The 21297-nt window shown below is 44.0% G+C and overlaps 3 protein-coding genes across 3 annotated transcripts in view; 2 read left to right on the top strand and 1 right to left on the bottom strand.

Annotated features, from left to right (window-relative positions):
- Positions 1-18392, bottom strand: part of LOC131267167 (RING-box protein 2) — a 34346-nt gene extending 15954 nt beyond the window's left edge. The window contains exon 1 of the mRNA XM_058269954.1: positions 18110-18392. Within this exon, the coding sequence (XP_058125937.1) occupies positions 18110-18257 (148 nt within the window). The 5' untranslated portion in view covers positions 18258-18392. The remainder of the gene's footprint in view (positions 1-18109) is intronic.
- On the top strand, positions 1281-2303 carry LOC131267168 (glycine-rich selenoprotein-like). Its single transcript, XM_058269955.1, has one exon. The coding sequence runs from the start codon at positions 2044-2046 to the stop codon at positions 2206-2208; it is 165 nt and encodes a 54-aa protein (XP_058125938.1). The 5' UTR covers positions 1281-2043; the 3' UTR covers positions 2209-2303.
- Positions 13077-16203, top strand: LOC131267165 (facilitated trehalose transporter Tret1). Its single transcript, XM_058269952.1, has 5 exons — positions 13077-13163; positions 13430-13555; positions 14797-14968; positions 15041-15940; positions 16016-16203. Exons 1-5 carry the CDS (start codon positions 13077-13079, stop codon positions 16201-16203), a joined length of 1473 nt encoding a protein of 490 aa, XP_058125935.1.
- Positions 18393-21297: the final 2905 nt, after the last annotated feature.

The raw sequence follows: 21297 nt of genomic DNA, 5'->3' as shown, positions 1-21297 counted from the left end.
AGGAAGCAAAAAAAGTTAAATTGATTCACTCAAGAAAATCACAGATTAAAGACGGTATGCTCCTATTAAATAAAAATAAACTTAAACATGGCAATCACTTGGCATATCACTTTAAGCAGCACTTAGAACCTAAAGATTCCCAAATTATCCGAAATCTCTTTTGATAAAACAAGGAAAGATCGTAAGTACCGGGGCGAATGATCGATAGACAGAAATAGAACCGATCGCATCTCAGCTGACGAAAGAAGCAACTGGGGCATATGGCAGTGTAGCATTCCTTCCCCAGGGCGACTCGGTGCACGTGCTGCAGTTCACGTTCCTCGGCCGATCAGCTTCTTCTGGAAAGTGCAGAAGATCGGAGCGAACCAAATATGCGCCTGCGATGCAACTCAAAAAAGGCAACATAAAATAAAGGGGCCCGGCAACGGCGAAAGCATAGACCCAACAAAACCAAAAAAGAAACATATCGAGAGCATGGGGAATTTCCATTCACTACATGCACATCATGTTGGACCGGACCAACACTAAGATAGAAACTTGGCATGCTCTTCATCATGCTGCAAAAACATGTTTTTCTTATGTGGTCCCAACGAGGAACATGCTCACTGTTCACCGGGTAAGGCATGAGAGGATGTGTCTGTGTGAAGCGGCCTGTAAACATAACTTCGTTGCAGTTTTCGCGAAAGGGGTAAGGATGAGCACGAGCAAAGGGGTAAGGATGGTTATGACAAGAGAAGATCATCAGTCTGCAGGGAATGCGAGATGTCTTGACGGATGGGACGGAAGGTGTTCTGCACATGTCATGATGATGGGAGCACAATCATGTAATAAAGATGGGTATGATGAATTTAAGCCACCGATGTAGTATGTTTTAATCTATGGTAAGGATGATTGTTGGGACCTTTAGAAAATATTATTGGATATGTACGATCCATGCCGACACAAATCGTCGCAAGCGGTTGACATTTTTAGCTGCATCCAAGCTGAGTCCTTACAAGAGACTAAAGATCTATGCTGATCGATATTGGCAACTACATAGGAAAGATCTCGCTCTCGTATCGACGATTCTCGCGGGCATGTCCAACATTTTTAAACGACGAAATCATTTGCGTGTTGGTGAGTTACTACCACCTCACGATAGAGGTGGCACCAATATTTAGCTCGCTGGGGGAGTGTATACTTCAACATCGAGCACGAACACTCACAGAAGAGTCCGCTTGACGAACGCTATATAAGCATCGTTAAGCATGGACCAACTTTTCAAACAACTTCGAGGACAAATCGCGCGCGGATCGGCGTGTTTTGAGTGTATTTATCACTTGTAAAATATAAAAAAAAGTGTGTTTCTTATTATCACTAAATTCATCACGACATAAAGTGTGAATATACAGTGAAGACACAACATTTTTTACCGTGTTCGAAAAAAAAACAAAAAAACCCTGTTGCTGCCGGTCATTAGTGTTTAGTGTTTCTGCAGGTGGAAAAATCGCTTGATTTGAACCTTGACATACGCGCCCGACCGTTGGTGTTAGAGGAGAAAAATAAATAACAGCCCTCAGTCACGCAACACCATCAGCGCGGACTGGCAAGAAACACTGTCGAAAATTAAAGTCGATCGAACGGCAACAACAGCCGTGCACCTGTGGGCAAGGTAGTGTTGGTGGTTTGCAAATTATTGCACTCGGTTGGATAATAATTTCTGCGAGGAAGCAGAAAACCACAACAAAAAACAAACGAGACGAACAGTGGACTGGTGGCGCTACGGAGTGAAAGTGAGATCGTAAAGTGTGTCGGGAGGAGGATCTGAATCTGAAAGAAAAATCGCCACCCTTGCAAGACAACTATAAAGAGGAAAGAAAAAAAAAGCTAACACAGTTTGTTGTAATGTAGGAAAACTCTTTCGCATGAGTATTCGGTGAACTAGTAAACGCGAGTGATCAACAAAACAAAGCAGAAAAGACTTACGAAAGTCTTAGACATAGGTGAAAAATAAGGCGGCAATCGTATCCTTGCACCGACTGAAGAGCAACCCTAGCGCACAAAATGAGTACCGGACGACCGGGAGGTGGTGGTGGCGGTGGCGGAGGCGGCGCCGGTGGTGGCAGTGGATCGGGACCGATGGGTCGGATCGTCGACAAGATCAAGCGCACGATGACCAACGAGGGAGGAGTAAGTGTCCCTGTGATTCGATCGGAATGGGCGGAGTGAGTGATCGAAGATCGATGCAGCAGGATCCGAAGTCCACTTGGTGTCGATCTTTGATCGCGCATTTTCCGCATATCGCCCATTTTCCTGCTCAACGTCCACCGATTGTCGGAGCCAAAACAGTGAATCCCCTTTCAGGTCCATCCCATCGTATGCGGTGGGGGTGTAGGTCAACCTGTCTGACACCGTCGCCGGGTGGCCAATTTCCTCATTGGCGTCAAACGAACATGAAAAACCTATCACAGAGTGTTTTTTTCGTTCCTCAACAACGATCTGAGATTGTTGTATTCGTGTAAGTGGGTGGTAATAAAAACAACCATCCCTCACACGATCGTACGGATTTGGGAGGTTTTTCGTTTTGTACCGATGGTTTGTAACGCTCTGTAAGCGTGAGATTGCTGGTGAGTGCGGAAGGAGGTCGAGAATCGAACGAATTTAGATTGTCGCGGATGCCAATGGCCGCAAAATGCTGACCAATGTCAAGCGAAAAGGAAAGGTCAAACATGATCGGCCATTGGGTGGGGGGAGTGTGACGTGCGACGAAAGATTTGCACGAGGTGTGAAGTCGCCAACAAGTGGGTGACATTTGGACATCAAGTTTTTATTCGATGGGTTAACTAAGTATTTTATGCATTGGATAACCGTTCAGGGGAACCCGATGTTTCCCAGAATTGTTTGGGACAAAAGGATATGTTGATGTACTTCGGCGAAACTGCTTCAAGGAAGATGAAGAATTAAACAAACTACTGTGAACTTCGAATGTTTTCGTTCCTGCCAGTCTTTTTAAAGATTCAGAGATGTATCTGATACATCTAGACTAAACACTAGAGCTAAGTTCTTGTTTTGATGTTGGTAAGCCATGTCGAGAACGGTCGGTAATATGTCAGAACCTCAAATGTTCGAAAATGTAACAAAGATTTTTAGTGATCCGAAGATATTTATCTATGGATAGATGTACACTTATTCTTTGAAATGGCTTGAATTTCCATCATAAAACCTTTAAATTTCCCGACCAATATGTTGCTGTCACACATACACGCAAGGTCACTTCAAAGTACAGTAAGTTCTACTATGAAAAATACGTTGGCATCTCGAACCTTCCTAAGGTCACGGCATGGTGCGTTGGAAAAATCATGAGAAATAATTCTAACCAATTATAGGCTGCAACCGGTCGTGCGATATATGCGCCGCAGTATTTCCGCTCCGTATTCTGGGCCGCAGTTAGCAAGTCGATAAATTATCTCCACGATCTCCACTCACGGGACACCGGACTCCGGCACGCAACGCTCGATCCGTCCCGGAAGCATGTCGTCGAATGCACCTTTGTGCAATGTTGGCCGGCTTGGCTGACAGCCATTGTCAATACCGCCGTTTTTCCGTGGTGTATCAATTTGAAAATTGTTTTCAAATCAATGCCACCCTTGATGTCACGTGGGCGAACACAATGTGTTCTAATGTAAACTGTGACACCATCCTGGCGGACCTGAACGCGATGATCGTGTGCTCAGGTGCTAGTGATAATTGAATTAATCCACCCGTTCTGATATTTGCCTTGTTCTTGACTCTGTGGACGAGGTTCGCCTGGCGCGACGATTTCTATTTCCTTGGTTGGAAGTTTTCGCAGATAATCCTCACGATCAGATGTCTACTAATTAAATTTCGTTTATCAAGTGGTTGATCGTGCGGCACACGATTTGTTGATTGTTTGCCTCTACGCAAATTTCGCACATGTCTACCGGATCGAAACGAAAAAATGTGTAAATAACAAACCATTCAATGACATGCACAAAAATTGTACAAGCAATTCATCTATGGCCAAAGACGCAACAACGTTAGCAGAATGTCGTATACCCGCAGCAATTTCAAGGCAAGGCAATTCAGTAAATATACAAGCAATGCAAAAAAAAACGAAAAAAGCATATCGCGTCACAAGCTTGTTTGTCTTAGATGATATCGTTTCGTTTTCTGCGACCAAAACCCCACTATGTCTCTAAACACGCTAATTACTGACGTACGAACGCGATCACTCGTGGCTTACACGCTTGTGAGAGTTTCGGCGGTTTCTATTTTGCAAACAACTGACAACGAACCGCCGTTGCGTTTGGGTGTGCAAATGTGTGAAAGGCCGGGCTTCCTCCTCAACACGATCGGTTGTTGGCCGTAACGGCTATAGATCGAGCATCATAGTAGTGATGGGCGCTTCGGAGCGCACCAGCATTAGCCCGGAGCCTGTTCCGAACTAATGGCTCCGGAGTAAGCTATGAACTAACGGTTCCTGAACCGGTTCTGAACTAACGGCTCCGGAACCGGCTCCAAACCAACGGCACCAAACTTTCGGTATCGGAGCCGGTTCCAAACTAAATTTGAGTAATGTAAAATAAACGTAATTCACAACAAGTGCAATTGCCGTTTACGATGACTTCATGCCCGTTAGTTCAGAACCGGCTCCGGAGCCGTTAGTTTGCAAGCAAATCCGGAGCCGTTAGTTCGGAACCACCTCCGGAGCCAAAATCCAAAATCGGCGGGAGTTGGTCGGAGCCGTTTTTCCCATCACTACATCACAGTTTTGAGCGGATGGTATCTTAAATGGTAGAGAATTGAACCCAACGGTGAATGCTTTCTACCCAAAGCACTAGACTTTATTCCATGTCAAGATTAGGAAAAGAAGGAAGAAAAAAATTGCAATGGTGATAGGGTTTTAGTTACTTTCAGACAAGACAGAATATTTACACATGATTGCAATCTGCAGGATCCTAAGCATGTAATGAGAATTGAATTTATGGTAAAAATAAAAACCATACAAATGCCTAATTTGCCCAAAGGAGTAATTAGAATATGCAGATCGAATTGGAAAAACAGGATAAAATAAAAATAACACAAAACAGCTAACACAATCAAAAGTCCGTAGCTTGTAGTGAGCAATAACTTCAATTGAAAACTTCGCGCTTAAACATGTAAAGATGTAGAGGAAGGTGGACGCCAGGGGAAGGAAAGCTAATTATACACTTTCGTAATAAAGGCGGTAGCAAGACTTGCGGAGCGTAAAGGAAATTCATTACAACTGTTCCAGAAACCTACCAGAATTTTTTGCAACCGGCATCGTGGACCATTGAGTTACTTCTGGAACGTTCCTGTGTGCCAACAACACAAGCATGCGTTGGCCGTGAATATTTGGTCTAGCTTGCTCTATCGACCACTTGTACACAGGGGGCTTTTATAGCTTACGAAGAAACTAAAAGAGAGCGTGAAACATGATCTGGGTAGCATATTTATCGCCAGTGCCATAAAAGACAAAATAAAGTGAGCATTCGAAGCTAGACAAAACAGAGGTACAAAAAGGGTAGTCGATAACGGCACGCGAGGAAGTTCACGTGACTTTTTAAACTCTCTATATACAACGACGCAACTACAAAACGCTCTCTTCCAATCTGCAGCCATCGGAGGGATGAAAGAAATTGCATTTTCCTCGCGGCTTATGAACAGGAACTATTTAATTTAAAGCTGTCTCTCGCGCTCTCGCGATACACATAAATGCAATGGAATAAGTGCAGTAGCATTCCAACCGGCACGATAACCACGTGCACGAACGGAAAGCGCGCGTACTCATTTGACACGTTCGTTTTCACGCTAGAATTACATGACAAGCCGTTAGAAAGTGTGTTGGGACAGAATCGAGTAAATGCTAAACACGGGTCAAGTATTATTTTAATTCTAGTGGAACAAGTCATGAAAACGATATACGATGGAATGTCAGGCCACAAGACAATCAAAACATTTTATTTTATTTCAAACGTTCGATTAATCTTGATTCAAATAATAATAAAAAGGATATATTCAATAGTTTGAAATTTATATAGGCAATTTTGCTTGGAAAGCAAAAGGATTTAAAAAATAGACGATTCCGTTCGTAACGGTTTTTGGTGAAGACAATTTAAATCATTTGTCTTACTATTTAATGCTGCTAGATGTCGCTAGTATCGCTGTAAGCAGTTTCACCGACACATTTTAAAAATGAATGTGATTGCCGTTGGAAATTGCCAACGAGCAGACAAAGTTGATTGCATTTAAAATGATCAATTGTTGCGTTGTTGCAGCATGGTTATTTGATCAGTTTTATATAAATCTTTTCAATAAAACTGAAAGACATATTCATGATGTAAGACACTTTATGTGTTCTTTGCAATGATGGCAATTTAGCTCTTGAGAGGTTCAATAGAGTTTGAAAAGACACAATACTGACGATTGCATAGAACAATCACAATTGCGTCTCTTGTTTACTCAATGATAAGTACTTTTGACTTTCGACCATTCCAAATGTGGCGTTTTTCAAAGAGGGTTGTGCAGTCGCTCCACGGTGGTAAATACGGCAGATCGACGAACGGTGGTAAAACTAATTTTGGACGAAAACTTGTGACTCAATGTCAACTTACTAATGCTTTGTGATGTTCCATGTGTGTACATTCTAATCTTCAGGATGAGATCCGTGACCCACTACAATACGGCTACCAGCGGGTTAACACGGCCGAAGGATCCCTCTCCACCTCTACAACGGCAACCAGCCTGGACACGATCGTGCTTGACACGAACGCAGAGGATCTGGGCAGCGTACCAGCGCGCGGCCTGCAGCCCCAGCGCACCTTCAGCCCGATCCTCGAGACGGACGACACAAATCCGTTCCTGGAACCGACCGAGAAGACCAAGTCCAAGTCATCGCTCAAGAGTTCGCGCGTCTCGTTCGACCAAGAGGAGGACCGGTTCGATGAGGACGAGAACAGTTTCCGCAAGCAGCGTGAACATTTCCAGAAGCATAAAAGCCACAGCACCTCGGAGCATAAGTCACAGCTGATCAAGGTGAGTCACCAAACGATACGACCGATCGATGTTTGATCGTAATTAATATATAATAATTCTTCATTCATTTGTAGGAATTGCGCCACCTGCTGGCGACTGACAACAGGAGACAGTTCCAGGGCAAGAAACATGTTTCGCTCGACGTGAAGAGTGCCAAGGTGCTCGAGCAGCTGCTGAAGGCATCCTCCTCATCCGACGACTTCGAGGGTCAACGGAAGGAATTCCAGGAGCGCAAGCACAAGAGTCTCGATGCACGGCACATCTCCTTCAAGTTTGACCGGGAACCCTCGCCATCAAGTAGTGAAGAAAATTTCGCACCTTCGGCTAGCCTGCTCCGGATTGACGCGGACATCACGAAGCCGGTTATCATTGATTTTAAGGTAAATAGTACCCCAACATATGCTGTAAAATAAGATGCCGCATGATTAACATGATATCTTTGGGTAAACCTTCCGTTTTCAGGACCTGGACTCAAGCGACGAAGAGGATTACATTAGCTCACGCAAACAATTCCAGCAGTCCAAGTCGATGAGTACCGACTCGCGGAAAAGCATTCGCTTTCTGGAGATGGAGATGGGCACCAAGGAGGAGAACATGCGTACGGCCGTCCCGTTCGTGCGACAGATCACGGAGGAGGGCAAGCCGAAGTTGGAGGTGTATCGACCAACCACGAATCCCATCTACATCTGGACTCAGGTAGGACGACAGCCCACTCGAAGAAGGCATCCCTCTAAATTTAAAAATTCACTTCCAAACACATCCCACATCAATGCTGTCTGATTACTGGTGGAAATTACTCTTTCGAATCGCACAATTCAAGGTTCTAGATCACATTAGAATGCACACGTGGAAACATATTTTCAAATAAGCTCTTACATTACGTGCTGATAGAATCCAAATTACACAGAGAATGCCTTACTCATTGTTGATTAGAAGCTGATAATTATTCACGCGTTGTTTGATGTCTAATTGTTTGGTTTTCCCTCCAGACATCCTAGAATAAATGTTGACTTTAGTAGATTTCCATGCATCAAAATAAACACAGTTTCATATAAGAAATTTGTGTGACTCAAAACAAACTTTTCCTGGCATAAGTAGGGCATATGCAGGTTGGAAAGTAACCCTAAAAATAGAAATTGATAAAGAATCGCACATTAACACTTGGAAACATACGATGAGTCTATTTACTTCTCGCGGCGCAGGTTCTCGCCGCAATCGAAGTCCGTTTAACCTGAAGGGATCGGGAATGACCTCGCCAAGAATAATATTTCCGTACTTTTTTCGGCTATCGCCCATATGTAGTCTGCTTCACGTCGAGGCTTTCGTTTAGGCAAACATCATTTGCGTCACTGATAGAGGCTTCTTTTGCGAACCATTCACCCGGTGAACCACCGACCTTATGAGGCACACGCGGACGAGTGGCCGAAGTGTAAGTTCCAGTCTAGCCCCATGTTCCAGCTGTGGCATACCGTCTTCTTATCTCTCGAAAGGCCTTCCTCAAGAGAATATTTAACTCAGCTCTGCCGATGCAAACAGGTCCATTCCACTTCTTCCAAGCTGGTTGGCTGGTAAACACAAGGCTGGTGAATGGCCGAAGGATTCTCTTTTCTGGGACGATTCAGAACCATCATCGCTAGACGGTTGTTGTTGTTGTTGATAACTGTCCGTTTCGTTCCGCCTTCGATAGAACTCGATCGAGAGAAATGCGGTTTACTTCAAAAACATAAATCGCTTCACTTTGAAAGTTCCATTATAGTATACCGATGTGAAGACTCGGTACGAGGATCTCATCCGAATTCTCCAATTTTGCGAGGAAAGTTCTGATGGATTAAAATACCTGTGACGTCTTGGTTAGACACTAAATTGCCCGTACTATTTCTGGTCTATGATGTCCGAGTTATGGGCAGCAAATAACTTGCATTCCCATCCATCGACCATGGCAACGTGATGCACTTCATCATTATTTCTTATTGCTGTTCCTTCGCGTATGAGCACCTGTGGACCGGTGTGTACTGCCTCCATTTTTGCCTCTAACATTTCATTTCACCGGTAGCGAAGGCAGTGTACATCGTTCGTCAAATGATTAATCAATCCCACCGATGGCGGGCGAATACCACCTCCAATACTGAGGGACAGAATACCGTTTTTCCGAAGGGGAACGACGGACGCATCGATTCCGCTTAACGGTGAACACGTGACGGTCACGGATGACATTTCGATCGATTTACTTTTGCATCCAACCCTTGTGGATGTCCGATGCATGTGCAACACCGTCCCAGTCATCGTCTTACTATCGGTATCTATCTATTTCGTATGCTTTAAGAATGGTACCGCAAAGGAGTTGAAAATGGGCTACCGGTAGGCTAACGAGTGGTAGAGCAAGGGATAAACCCTCGCCTCATCGGGTTGCAACTTCTCAATAGTACTTCTTCCTTATCCGATCGGGAATGACCTTGGCGCTAGTAAAAACAATCATCGAGTGCTTGGGAGCGCCATCCTCATGACCGTTTGACCCGATCGCAGTAGCCATTGCGGTGTATATGTGTCTCTTATTTATTGTTATGAGCCCCTGGGACACCTCGAATCCACCACAGTATGCTACGAAAGCCAGCACCTCGGCGCAGAGTAGGCTAGGCTTCTCGCAGTAAAACAAAAACAGGGCGCATCCCTGCCGCCGTTTCCAGTTGCAAACCGTGATGAAATTATCAAATACACGCGCAATGGTGCAGTCCCTCACATGGGCCCGCAGCGTAACTGGTCGGTCGGAGTATCATCAGGTGCAGCAGTGTCCGGCTAGCATTATCATCGGCCACGTCTCGAGCAACGACGTATAAAAAGCTTTGCCCGATCGGTCGCGCGGTTTAGTCGACGGCGAAGCGTGCGATAGTGCGAAGAAAATTCCAAGTGCTTTTTCCTCCCTTCCCGGGCGCGAAAACATCCCCGTACGAGGGAAGGATTCGAAGGCTCATCCAGGAGGAAATTTCGGAGAGGTACACTACAGAAATTGTTACGCTAAAAGCCAAGTGCATTACGGTGCCAACCACGATCGTCGGCCGCGGAATCGAAGAGGAGGAGAGGGGATGGTGTTTATAAAACTTCCTTCGTGTGTTTCAACAGTTTACAGTTCGAGGCATAATGGCAGCTGCTTTCCAAACATTCTGAGGCAAACTAAAGAAGAAGCAAAAACCTCAAACATCAGCCGCCACAGTTGAACAGCATGATCCGTACATCACGTTGCCATTCCGTTCTCGATAGAACGCACACCCTTTATCAATCGGGTTCGACCATTCGCTTGCCCTGTGTTCACTAATGGAGTCAATATTTACGCTACAGTTTAGCGACTGTGTACAACCAAGAAATGCAAGGAAGATTGCGGGACCGTAGAACTTATGAAAATAGACTATACCACGTTGCAAGGATCCACGCTAGTTTTCTCACGCTCTCGTTCGTGTTAAAACTCCGGTGAAGCGTCACGTCAGTGAACGGAACTACCTACCCCCGTGCCATGTGCTGCATCACAACTTATAAATCCAACCGTTTAGCAAGGCTGCCGTCCGTTTATTTACGGTTTTGAAAGACCAATAGATGAGCTACATCCGTTGGATTGAATCTAGAACAATATACTTGGTTCTATGAACCACCAGCCACCGCTGGGTGGCGGGGTTCGGTATTAAGGCTTGGATTTAGGTCGACCAAATTTAGACAATGTCAAGTTTGACCCCGTGCCTTTCTTGATAACACTGAGCACCACGCCGCAAGGCGACGATTACCCAAGTGGATCGTAATTCTGTCGCGCGTAAACTGTTTTCCAAGGGCTCTTTTTTTTCTTCAATAGAATTGATAGGTTAAAGTTGGCATGCGTGGATTTGAACGTCCAAAAATGTGAACGCAAAACTGATTTGACGCACACCAAATTAGGCTTGTTTCTAATCAAGTTGCTTGATTGCCGATAAGCTTTACGGTGTCCAGAGAGCATTTAGTATTTTTATTCGGTTAAGTTTAATGTGTTTAGCAAAACACTAATCTAACACATAATTTCAAATGCCACGTCCTTTCCGTTCAATCCATCGCAAAACTGTTTCCGGAAGACGGAAGACGGAAACCTTGCATTATCACCACATATTCCACATTTGAATGTGCCGTGGTATCTTCCTTCCGAAGCGGGACATTTGCATCGCTCGCTTTCAATGTCAATGACAACACCGTTTTGTGATTTTTCGAATCGCCAAATGGACCGGAAAGAGCGTAAGCGCCACGCGGACGCATCAAACATACACATGCACCCGTCGTCCGAGGCGGGGAAGCACGCGCGTACTAATCACATGTGGGTGGATGTGCACTAGATGGGGGAGGTAGTGGGAGTTAACGAAGGGGGTGAGATATCCCACTTGCAGGCGGCCTGATTTGTCGCTGTAGTGGTGTTGATCCTTGCGTCGGCCCTTGCGTCGGGCAACGATTCGGGTGGCCGCCTGGAGACTGAAATCACCCGTTCAGTCTTATCCATCTTGCAACAGCTGCGAGAGATTGGGATCGGTTGTGGTGCACAAGTGACCCTCCGTGTTGTTCACCGATGGTCACAGGGACTCGTCCGCTACCATACGGTGTTGGGGACAAGGAGGATTCTCAGTAATCCTATTGCCTTGCGGTTTTAAATCTCGGTTTTTCGGTTGACCGGTTGGTGTTGCGTTTATGTGTCGAATTGTACGACCGATTGTACAAGTGTTTAGTCCGGGCTGCCTCGGTTCGATGCTGGAAACGCAAGTGCTCTGCGGCAAACTGGTGATGGAAAATTTTCCGGCGACAGAGCGGAAACTAGCGTCGATGAACGATCGGCGGACGATGGTGTCGACGATACCGGCTACGGTGGCCCTCGTGGTACCGGGGGAATCGGGCGACCCTGGACCCAGCCTGCCGCTGGCGACGGTCGGAATGGTGTGTGTTTGTCTTCCGGTTGGTGTTAGACGCAAAGAAAATTTCATATTTTGCTAACTGAATTTTACAGGGTAACTTTCAATGTTCAATGTTGAAACGAACAAATGTGAAACAATGTGTCTGAAGAACCGCTGATCAAGGTGAATGCCAGGAGCAAAATAACCCAAAAGGACAAACTTTTAAAAATCCTCGATTTCTTCAGGATGAAACAAGAAAGATGAAAACGAGATGATGAGCAAAAAATAACCACAAACAAAACGTTTCAACTGGAACAAGTAGCTGCAGAGAGAAATGCGAGGCAATGACGTCGATTGTTCCGCTTGTGTCTATCATCCTGCCTTCATCATCCAATCGTCTTCTGTCTGTCATTAGACACACAAAAAAAGGAAAAGAACCAAGACACTTCAACTACGTATTTATACGGAGTGGTAGCGTAACGCAAAAAGAAAGGGAATGTCCACCACCGAATGGTGGTCATTCGAAGGAGATTAATTTCCTATTCTACGTAATTTTTGGTGTCTGCTTCCTTCCATCAACCACTGGTGGTTGGCTTCCCCTTTGTAGTGGTGTCGTCCAAATGGGACACCACGTTGTGACTGTGGCACACTTGTTGCTTCCTTCTCGATTGGCCTCTTTGAGTGCTGCATTAATCACCACCACACATGGCCGTGGTTTTACATCAACGGAACAGGAAGCTGGAGGACTATGGGGATCCGATTGTAGGAGATTGCAGCCGAAGATTACGCGACTTACGCGACGAACATGCGGTCTTTTCCAGGGCAACCTCTCGCAATCTCTCGTCACTTTCGAACGCGGCAGACGATTGTGGTTTGGCCAATGATGAGCACGCGGCTGATTCACGAGCGCCCAAGTAGTTCCGTTTCGGTTAATATTCTCCGTTTCTCAGTGTTTTTCGATATCGGTTTTTATTTTTCCTAGCAGCCAAAAAGAAAATCCTCTAGCCAAGTTATCGCGCCGAATAAGTGTCCCCTTTTGGTGCTCTCGGCTAGTTCCGGCGTTGAAGGAAGTGAGGAAGTCGTCTGTGTTTTTTGTCCAACTGACAGTGCCCCGGCGTAAAAGGCAGCAGGATGGTGAAAATTTTGATGCGTGCGGACACGCATGTGTCCTTCGTGGTGCCCATCGAGGAACCGGTCGCCAAGTGCACCTTATCACAGGTTTTACTATTTTTCTATCATTGCCATTTTACTAAAAGTAAAAGAGATCATCGGTCAACAAACATCCAAATAAGAATTCATTGCAGGAAAAGATGAAAGTGTGTATTCAGAAACAGGAACATCATCCTGTATCATGCGAGTTCAAGTTGAAATTTCCACCAGAAATAGTTATAATCCAACCATATCTCACACATTTTAAATGAAATGAATTTTTCCTTATTTAAATGTATACTGATTTCATTATCTCTTTTTTACCACACTCTAAGGTTCTGGCTGCGCTAACGGTTTCGCTCGGATCCTTGGTGGTCGGTTTTTCGTCCGCCTACACATCCCCCGCCCTGGTGTCCATGGAGAACAGAAATATAACATCTTTCGAAGTGACAAAGCAAGAGGTAGGTACATGTGCTCCGGATGTGAAGGTTGCCCACGCGGTTAAAGCCTCAATCCCGACGGCGTCCCATTTGTCCTTAACTCAAGATTATACAAGCTCTCGTAACGTTAGTTGCGCGTGTCACCGTGTTGATAGCTACAAGAAACTTATCAATTTCATCGATTTATAATCATACACATTGGCACAACTTACCGACCGGTGGTTTTGTTGAAAAATCGTGCCAATCGACGAGATGCCACGTGCTGATTATTACTTAATTAATGATAACAAAGACCGCACGTAAAAGCAAACTGTTTTGTAGTAAATATAATGAGAGTAATTGTTATTATGGCGCCAAGATATTCATCGGATCGCGTTATCGCTCGGCTGAAGAATTTTGTTTGGGAATGTGGATGTTTTTATTTCCGGATTCATTTTGTCTCTGTTGCAGAATTGTGTAACGTAACTAAGATTGGTAAAAAGAGAGGTCGGCCGTTGTCGACCCTTAGAAAGGAAAACAATATTACAAGTAATTGCCAGAAGTATTTCCACGATTTCTGGCTCGTTACGTGACATACTGCGATCTCTTTTTTTATCCGATGTTAAACGAAATTAAATGATTGTAAATCAAAGTAATCGATGCTTGAACAAATATAAAAATTCCAAACATTCCCGTCATTATCGGTCAATTTCGCATCCAATTCCTTAACCGCAATGTCCTTCGCAATACCAAATTTGCAACGAACGGCAACCCCCCACTCGCTGTGGGAGACCGTAGGGATAGTTATTTATATCATCAAAACATCCCCGGCACCCATTTTCTTCCACATCCCTTTTTCTGGCCGGTCCACTTCGAATGCAGCAGTGGTTCGCATTTTTGTCCGGGAACGAAAACAAACAATGCGACGGGGCATCGATTTGTGATTCCCTGTTCAGTTCAACTTCATAAACGAGTGAAAAGAAAATAGAACCACATCCCACGCATTACGATGTCCTTACGTTGTGCCACTCGTCGCGGGGAAGCCGAAAGACAGTGATGGAGAAGCTAATCAGCGCTTCAGTTGGGCTTTATCGTATGAAAATAATAGATAGTTTTCCTATACCACGGAAAGGATCATGCCGGTCGAATCCACGTCATTAGCTGGCTCCAAAAAATACAGAGAGTTTGATGGACCGAAGGGCCGGACGGTTTCCTCCCACTTCAAGGTTAAAGTGTCATTGATTGGGCGGCGTTTTAATTGTCCTGTTTTTTTTTCTTTACAGGGTTCGTGGGTCGGTGGTATCATGCCCCTGGCCGGTCTGGCCGGTGGTATCCTTGGTGGGCCCATGATTGAGTACCTCGGACGTAAAAACACCATCCTGGCGACCGCAACCCCGTTCATCATCGCCTGGTTGCTGATCGCCTGTGCATCGCACATTACAATGGTCCTCGTAGGTATGTTTGGAGGTGTCTGCGAGATGTTCGTTAGGGATAGCTTTTTAATCACTGGTCTACTTTTAACTCCAGGTCGTGCCCTATCCGGTCTGTGCGTCGGTATTGCTTCACTCTCGCTGCCCGTGTACCTTGGAGAAACGGTTCAGCCGGAAGTGCGCGGTACGCTTGGTTTGCTCCCGACCGCGTTCGGTAACATTGGAATCCTACTCTGCTTCGTCGCCGGTAACTACCTGGAGTGGTCGGGACTGGCGTTCCTCGGTGCAACCCTGCCGATACCATTCCTGCTGCTGATGTTCCTCATCCCTGAGACGCCCCGTTGGTATGTGTCGCGCAATCGCGAAGATCGCGCCCGCAAGGCCCTGCAGTGGCTGCGCGGACGCAAGGCCGATGTCGAGCCGGAGCTGAAGGGTATCTCGAAGTCGCACCAGGAAGCGATACGGCACGCATCCAACAATGCCATACTGGATCTGCTGAAAAAGGCTAACCTGAAGCCGCTGTCGATATCGCTCGGGCTGATGTTCTTCCAGCAAATGTCCGGTATCAACGCGGTCATTTTCTACACGGTGACCATCTTCAAGGCGGCCGAGTCCGGATTGGATGAGAAAATCTCTACGATCATAGTCGGTATAGTGAACTTTATTGCGACCTTCATCGCGACGGTACTGATCGATCGGGCTGGCCGTAAGATGCTGCTGTACATCTCCGACGTGGCGATGATCGTGACGCTCATGACACTCGGCGGGTTCTTCTACATGAAGGACAACGGCCATGATGTATCGAACATTGGCTGGGTACCGCTGACCGCGTTCGTTGTGTTTGTGCTTGGTTTCTCGCTCGGATTCGGACCCATTCCGTGGCTCATGATGGGTGAGATTTTGCCTGGCAAGATCCGTGGATCTGCTGCATCGGTCGCTACTGCCTTCAACTGGACGTGCACGTTTGTGGTGACGAAAACCTTCCCCGATATTAGCGGTTAGTTTTTCTTTTACTCCGAGATGGCGGGCGGTTTTTATAATTATTTCTCTTTTTGTTTCATTTCCTTTACAGCATCCCTTGGAATGTCCGGTGCGTTCTGGATGTTCGGGTCGGTGTCTCTCGTCGGTCTGCTGTTCGTTATCCTATACGTCCCGGAAACGCAAGGCAAGTCGCTCGAGGACATCGAGCGCAAGATGATGGGACGAGTGCGACGAATGAGCTCGGTGGCCAACATAAAGCCACTGTCGTTCAACATGTAGAAACAGCTCGCCAAACTGTGTCGCTAACTCACCCAGGGGCGCAAAGGGCAAAAGAAGCGAGAGCTAGATTACTTGCTGCGGCGCAGCATCTTGGCCAGAAGCCATGACTTTTTACTGTTTTTGTTGCGACATAGCCATAGATCAGGCACTGGCGAAGGAAGACAGCACGGCATACAAGTACTAGAATGTGATATCATCCAATAGATTGTTTTATTGTTTTGCTGCGAAGCAAGATTTTCACGGTTTCGTTGTAGGTTTAAACAAGGATACGTCCCTCCGTTTTCCCGTTTCTTTTTTTCAACATGTTATCAACGTTGGAGTGTTCCATCTTCGCTTTGGACCTCGAAATAGAAACCTTCATAGATCAGAAGGGGGTGGTCGATCCCTCAGATTTCAAAATACTTTCTCCCTTTACCTTTATAGTTGGTAGAGTATTAGAGCACTGACGAACGTGATAGGGATTCGGATGCGAAGGAAATCAAACATAAAATTCAAAAAGCAGTTTTTCATCTTTCGTGAGAAGAAAACGAATTTCGATACGTAGGGAACGGCATTGCCATGAAAATTATTTCCGCATCGTAATTAAGATTATATGACAAAATACCCGCACATTAACAAAGTTTTTAGTTTAGAATCGATTAAGTAGAAAGGAGGCACGGAAAGCCTTCGCCCTAACACGCTCCTCCGTGGGCGGTTCAGGGAATGCAATCGATACGAAAAGGGAAGGCGTTACAAAGACAGGGTTTATTTACTTGTTTTCTTCTGGAGATTATATTTTAATTCAAGCGCATATAATCTGCATGCAGTAGTTTTAGAGAACTTGTTCCGCGGAGCAAATCGTAGTGCAAAGAAGACCTATCTTATCGATCTAGAGATATAACTTATCCCAGCAATGTAAATAGTATAAGGCACACAGTTCCCTCGCACAAAAGGCATAAAATGCACTGGTAAGGACAACCAAAACATGACAGCAGGTTAAGTTGATGTGATTGGTACCGAGGAATTCCGAGTTTAGAAACAAGCCGGTACGGGGTTTTAGAAACATGTACCGGAAATTGAGAAAAGTCTTTTCAATTGGCGCCGGGCACGCGAGGATGGTGAAAAGTGTACGGTACACGAATCTCTTTGTCCAATGGTGGAGCAAAACGAACTAAGCAGGGTACTTTTTTAGATACAAAACGGTGCCTTTCAAGTGTGCTAACGTTAAATAAAATATTACACTGGCTCTTTGCTGGAAGATTCCCGTGCAACGAAGTTCATTATATTTATTGGAATTGGATAATAGCTACCGTCTTTAGGACTGGATTTGAAAAGTCTTTTCTGTTTTTGTTTTACACGAGCTTCATCATTAGTTTGTATTTCGCGGAGTGTTTATCATAAGTTTTATCTTATTTGACTTGGCAAAAACGTATATTCCGTATAATTTTTGTAATGAAAATGAACATAGAATGAAAATAAATTGTAAAGAAACTAATCCATCGAATGGCATATAAATGTGTTTGATAAATACGGATGACTCAATGAAAGATATTAATTTGTCTCGTAATTTGTAATTACCACTCCGGTTGTCTTGTTACTTCTATGCACTATGGAGGAAGAAAAACTAGACCAAATGAAACAACAAGTAGCTGCAACTTCCAGAAAGTTACAATGATGCCCGGTTCAAGTGTAGAATAGGTAACCTAGTTAAATATAATAATGTCTTACCAAATGAATAATTAAATATTCAGCAAAGTTGATGCATAATGTCAAAGATGGCAACATTCTACATTTACATTGCTGATCTACATTTGGTCAGCTTGGAGATGATGGTGCAAGTTTGGCGATGCTACCATGTCGATTAGATGTGTTCCGTAATGTTTGTTCTATGGCACACGGGAGGAATATTTAATTTTTATTGACTCACCCATGACTTGAACACGGCAAATTGCACAAGTATCGCACTCCACGTCCCAGCTCCACATCGCGACGGCGTTCCACTTTTTCAGCGTGAACATTTTGTCCAGCTTCACATCGTCAAACTTATCACAAGAGTTTTCGTTTTCGTCCGCCATCTTCGCTACTCGCCCGATACTGCCCGGAAACAGCTAGAAACACAACTCACAATTCACAAGACGCTGTTGCTTAGATAAAATTAACTTAGCAAGGAAGTTGGGGAGGTATCTCCGGCAAATTTTTGCAGAAATGCAGTTGCGTGAATAGAAATAAACAAACCGCTGTCAAAACAACCGCCGAACGGTCAGCACCCTTCAGAAACGATTCGTCAATAACTGAACGAAGAAAGCTTAACGACTATCGCGTTCAAAACTCAACGTAAACCACCGACGGCTATTTTCATCATAAACATCTTTTTACTTTAAATTATTTACATTTGTAATGGCTGAAGGATCTTTAACGATGGTTTAAGCAAAAGTGAACAAATTTATCAATGACTAGTTAGTATGATATTAAATATATTGTAGCTTTTATTATTATTATTTGTCATATCTATTGGATCGATTGATAAGGGGCCATAGTCATCACAATTAAAATATAATGCAAGATCAAAATACATCAAACAACAAATAAACACATTGTTTCAATCTTCTAAATTCAAATTATATTTAAACGATTTTTTCTTGTTTGTCAATAAAATATAACAGTACAGTTAAAAAAGAACTTATAGCTATAACTGATCTTCCATTTTTATGCATCATTAGAATATGCCTTGTTTTGTATGCAGCATTTATATTGTTCATATTCCTTTCATACGATTCTGATCTGTGTTTCCAAATTTCTATCCTCTTCGTTTCGGTTTCGTTGTAATCCATTACTTATGAGCTTAAATAAATTCAACTATCGCTAGATCTTACGGCTAGTTTGTAATAAAAAATTAGACAGAAATCACATACGACCACTGAAACGGAATATGTGTCCTGGCAAGAGGAGGGGATGGGACAGGGATAGAGGGATGCTAGGGGAATGTTGGAAAAGTGGTGTTTATGTGTTTCTTGATGGCAAAATGGGTCGGGATGGCAAACGTAGGACGGTTTGAAGAGCTCTAATAAAACTTAACGCTTATCGCAAAGTGTGCACAAAGGTAGCAGCAGTAAGGCTAAGAATATTATGGGCTCATGTAATCCTAACACTAAAATGCAAGAATGAAACAAACGTTAAAAAAGGATAAAACTAATTGTATAAAGAATGCTTAAAAGGGGATGTGTGTACTCCACTAATCGAATCTTTAAAACCTGCGGTTGATTTTCTCGACATTCAATAGAACTTTAAGATTTAGTTTAATTTGTTCATGTATGATCCTGATATAAAGATAGTTCGAATAGCGGAAAGCCACAGAAAGGAAAAGAAGGTGGATACTCCTTTCTTAAAGTTTCTCGAAATGTATCGTTTGTGTAAGAACTAGTTTAAGCATCGATCCACACGATAGTAGCTTACTACGAATCTAATTTGATTGGACAAGTGGTAAAAAGTAAAAAGGGAAAGAAAAAAAAACCCTATTTGCAACTAGATTGCCTTCTACATGCTATAGCTATCGAAAATTGTGGATGCCGTTCGCTTAACTCAACGAAAAACTATTTTCAGTAAAATTAATATTGCAATTGACGGAAGCCTACACTACCGCACCTTCCTTTCCAGTTATTCTAAATACTCTGTACGGTCCTACATGCTAGGTTTGAATTGTTTTATGTCTTGTGAATTACTGTGAATTCCCGTTCGTTCTATCTTCAGCTTGTTTGCGCTAATTCGTGTATCGCCTGCTCCGATCTCCAAACGGATCCTAACATCTCGAGCAGTCTAGTGCTTCACGTTCCCTTCGTTGGCAAGCGTGTGCGGATCGACACAGGCAGACGATCTCGACTTTTCTTTTTCGCGTAATATTTTGGCCACCGTGGGAGAATACCACAGCATTAAGTAGTATTTACGAATAGCAAAAATGAAATTAATATAGAAAAAATAAACAAAACATTGTAACAAAAATGCATCTCCGCTCCTACGTTATGGCAACTCGATCGATTGGCATCTATCTCGATGTGATGTTCGATTCCATTCTTGTTATCCTTTTTTCTTCAATGTATCAAAAATGGTTCCGTGTCACTGTTCTGTTTCAACTCCCTCCTAGTCTACACGGATGATCAACGCGGGGGCATCGTCCAGCTGATCCGAAAACAGCAGTATGCCGTCTGTTCTTACAAAATATCACATATTTCACAATTTTCCTTATGTTTGCGCGTGTTTTCATACATAGATCCTTGAAGGAGCTGCCTAAGATTTGTTTCGAACCAAGGAATGTTGACCGTCCCGTCTTCCTTGCCATTTTGTTCTTGAGATTGTCGACCACCGGCCCACATACACACACACTCGTGTGCGTGGAATGTTTAAACATTAAAACCATCTCCGTCCTTTCGCTCCTACACTCTACGGCACTTTTGCATCGTTTTGGAGATGTGAGCTCGCGCCTCAGGTACTTAACAATTAGATAATAAGAAGTTGTTCGCTAACAGCATGTTTCTTCTCTCGTTGCTTGTGCTTGTAAAATGTACTTCTACTGTTTTTAAAACCGCCGCCATATCTTCTCGGTGGCAATAGCAGCCTTCGTATAAAATCCAAACTCTTACATCCTATTTGTATTCCAAAGTATGGCAGTTTTACAGGGGACAAAAAGAGCTCAATTCAATAAAAAAGAAGTAAAAGGGAATCGCAAATCGTTCTAGCAGTAGTATGGAATTCATCCCACTATCCGGGGCGACAGTTATTTGTGGTCCATGCATCCGAACGGATGTTGTAAATGTTAAGTGTACTCTTGTAGTATCACTAATTGAATCGATGGAGTTAAAAAAAATCATATGTCATGGAGCCAGGTCTATGCTAAACGAGCGGTAAATCTGTGTTCATTCCTGTCGTACTAAGCTTATCATAACCACTATAATCTAGTGTTAATATTGCATGTGTTGCTCTCCGCTGTCCGTTCATACGGCAAGATCCTTTATCTATAACTTTCCTACGATCTACTATCTGTTTCTCGCTTGCCTTGTGAGGAGGGTAAAAAGGAAATTCTACTTCACATACCATCCCTGCCGAAGTGGAAGAGCATGGAAA

The sequence above is a fragment of the Anopheles coustani genome, chromosome 2 (assembly GCF_943734705.1).
Source record: "Anopheles coustani chromosome 2, idAnoCousDA_361_x.2, whole genome shotgun sequence".
NCBI lineage: Eukaryota > Metazoa > Arthropoda > Insecta > Diptera > Culicidae > Anopheles > Anopheles coustani.
The sequence above is the reverse complement of the archived record's forward strand: the minus strand, read 5'-3'. Positions and strand labels throughout refer to the sequence as shown.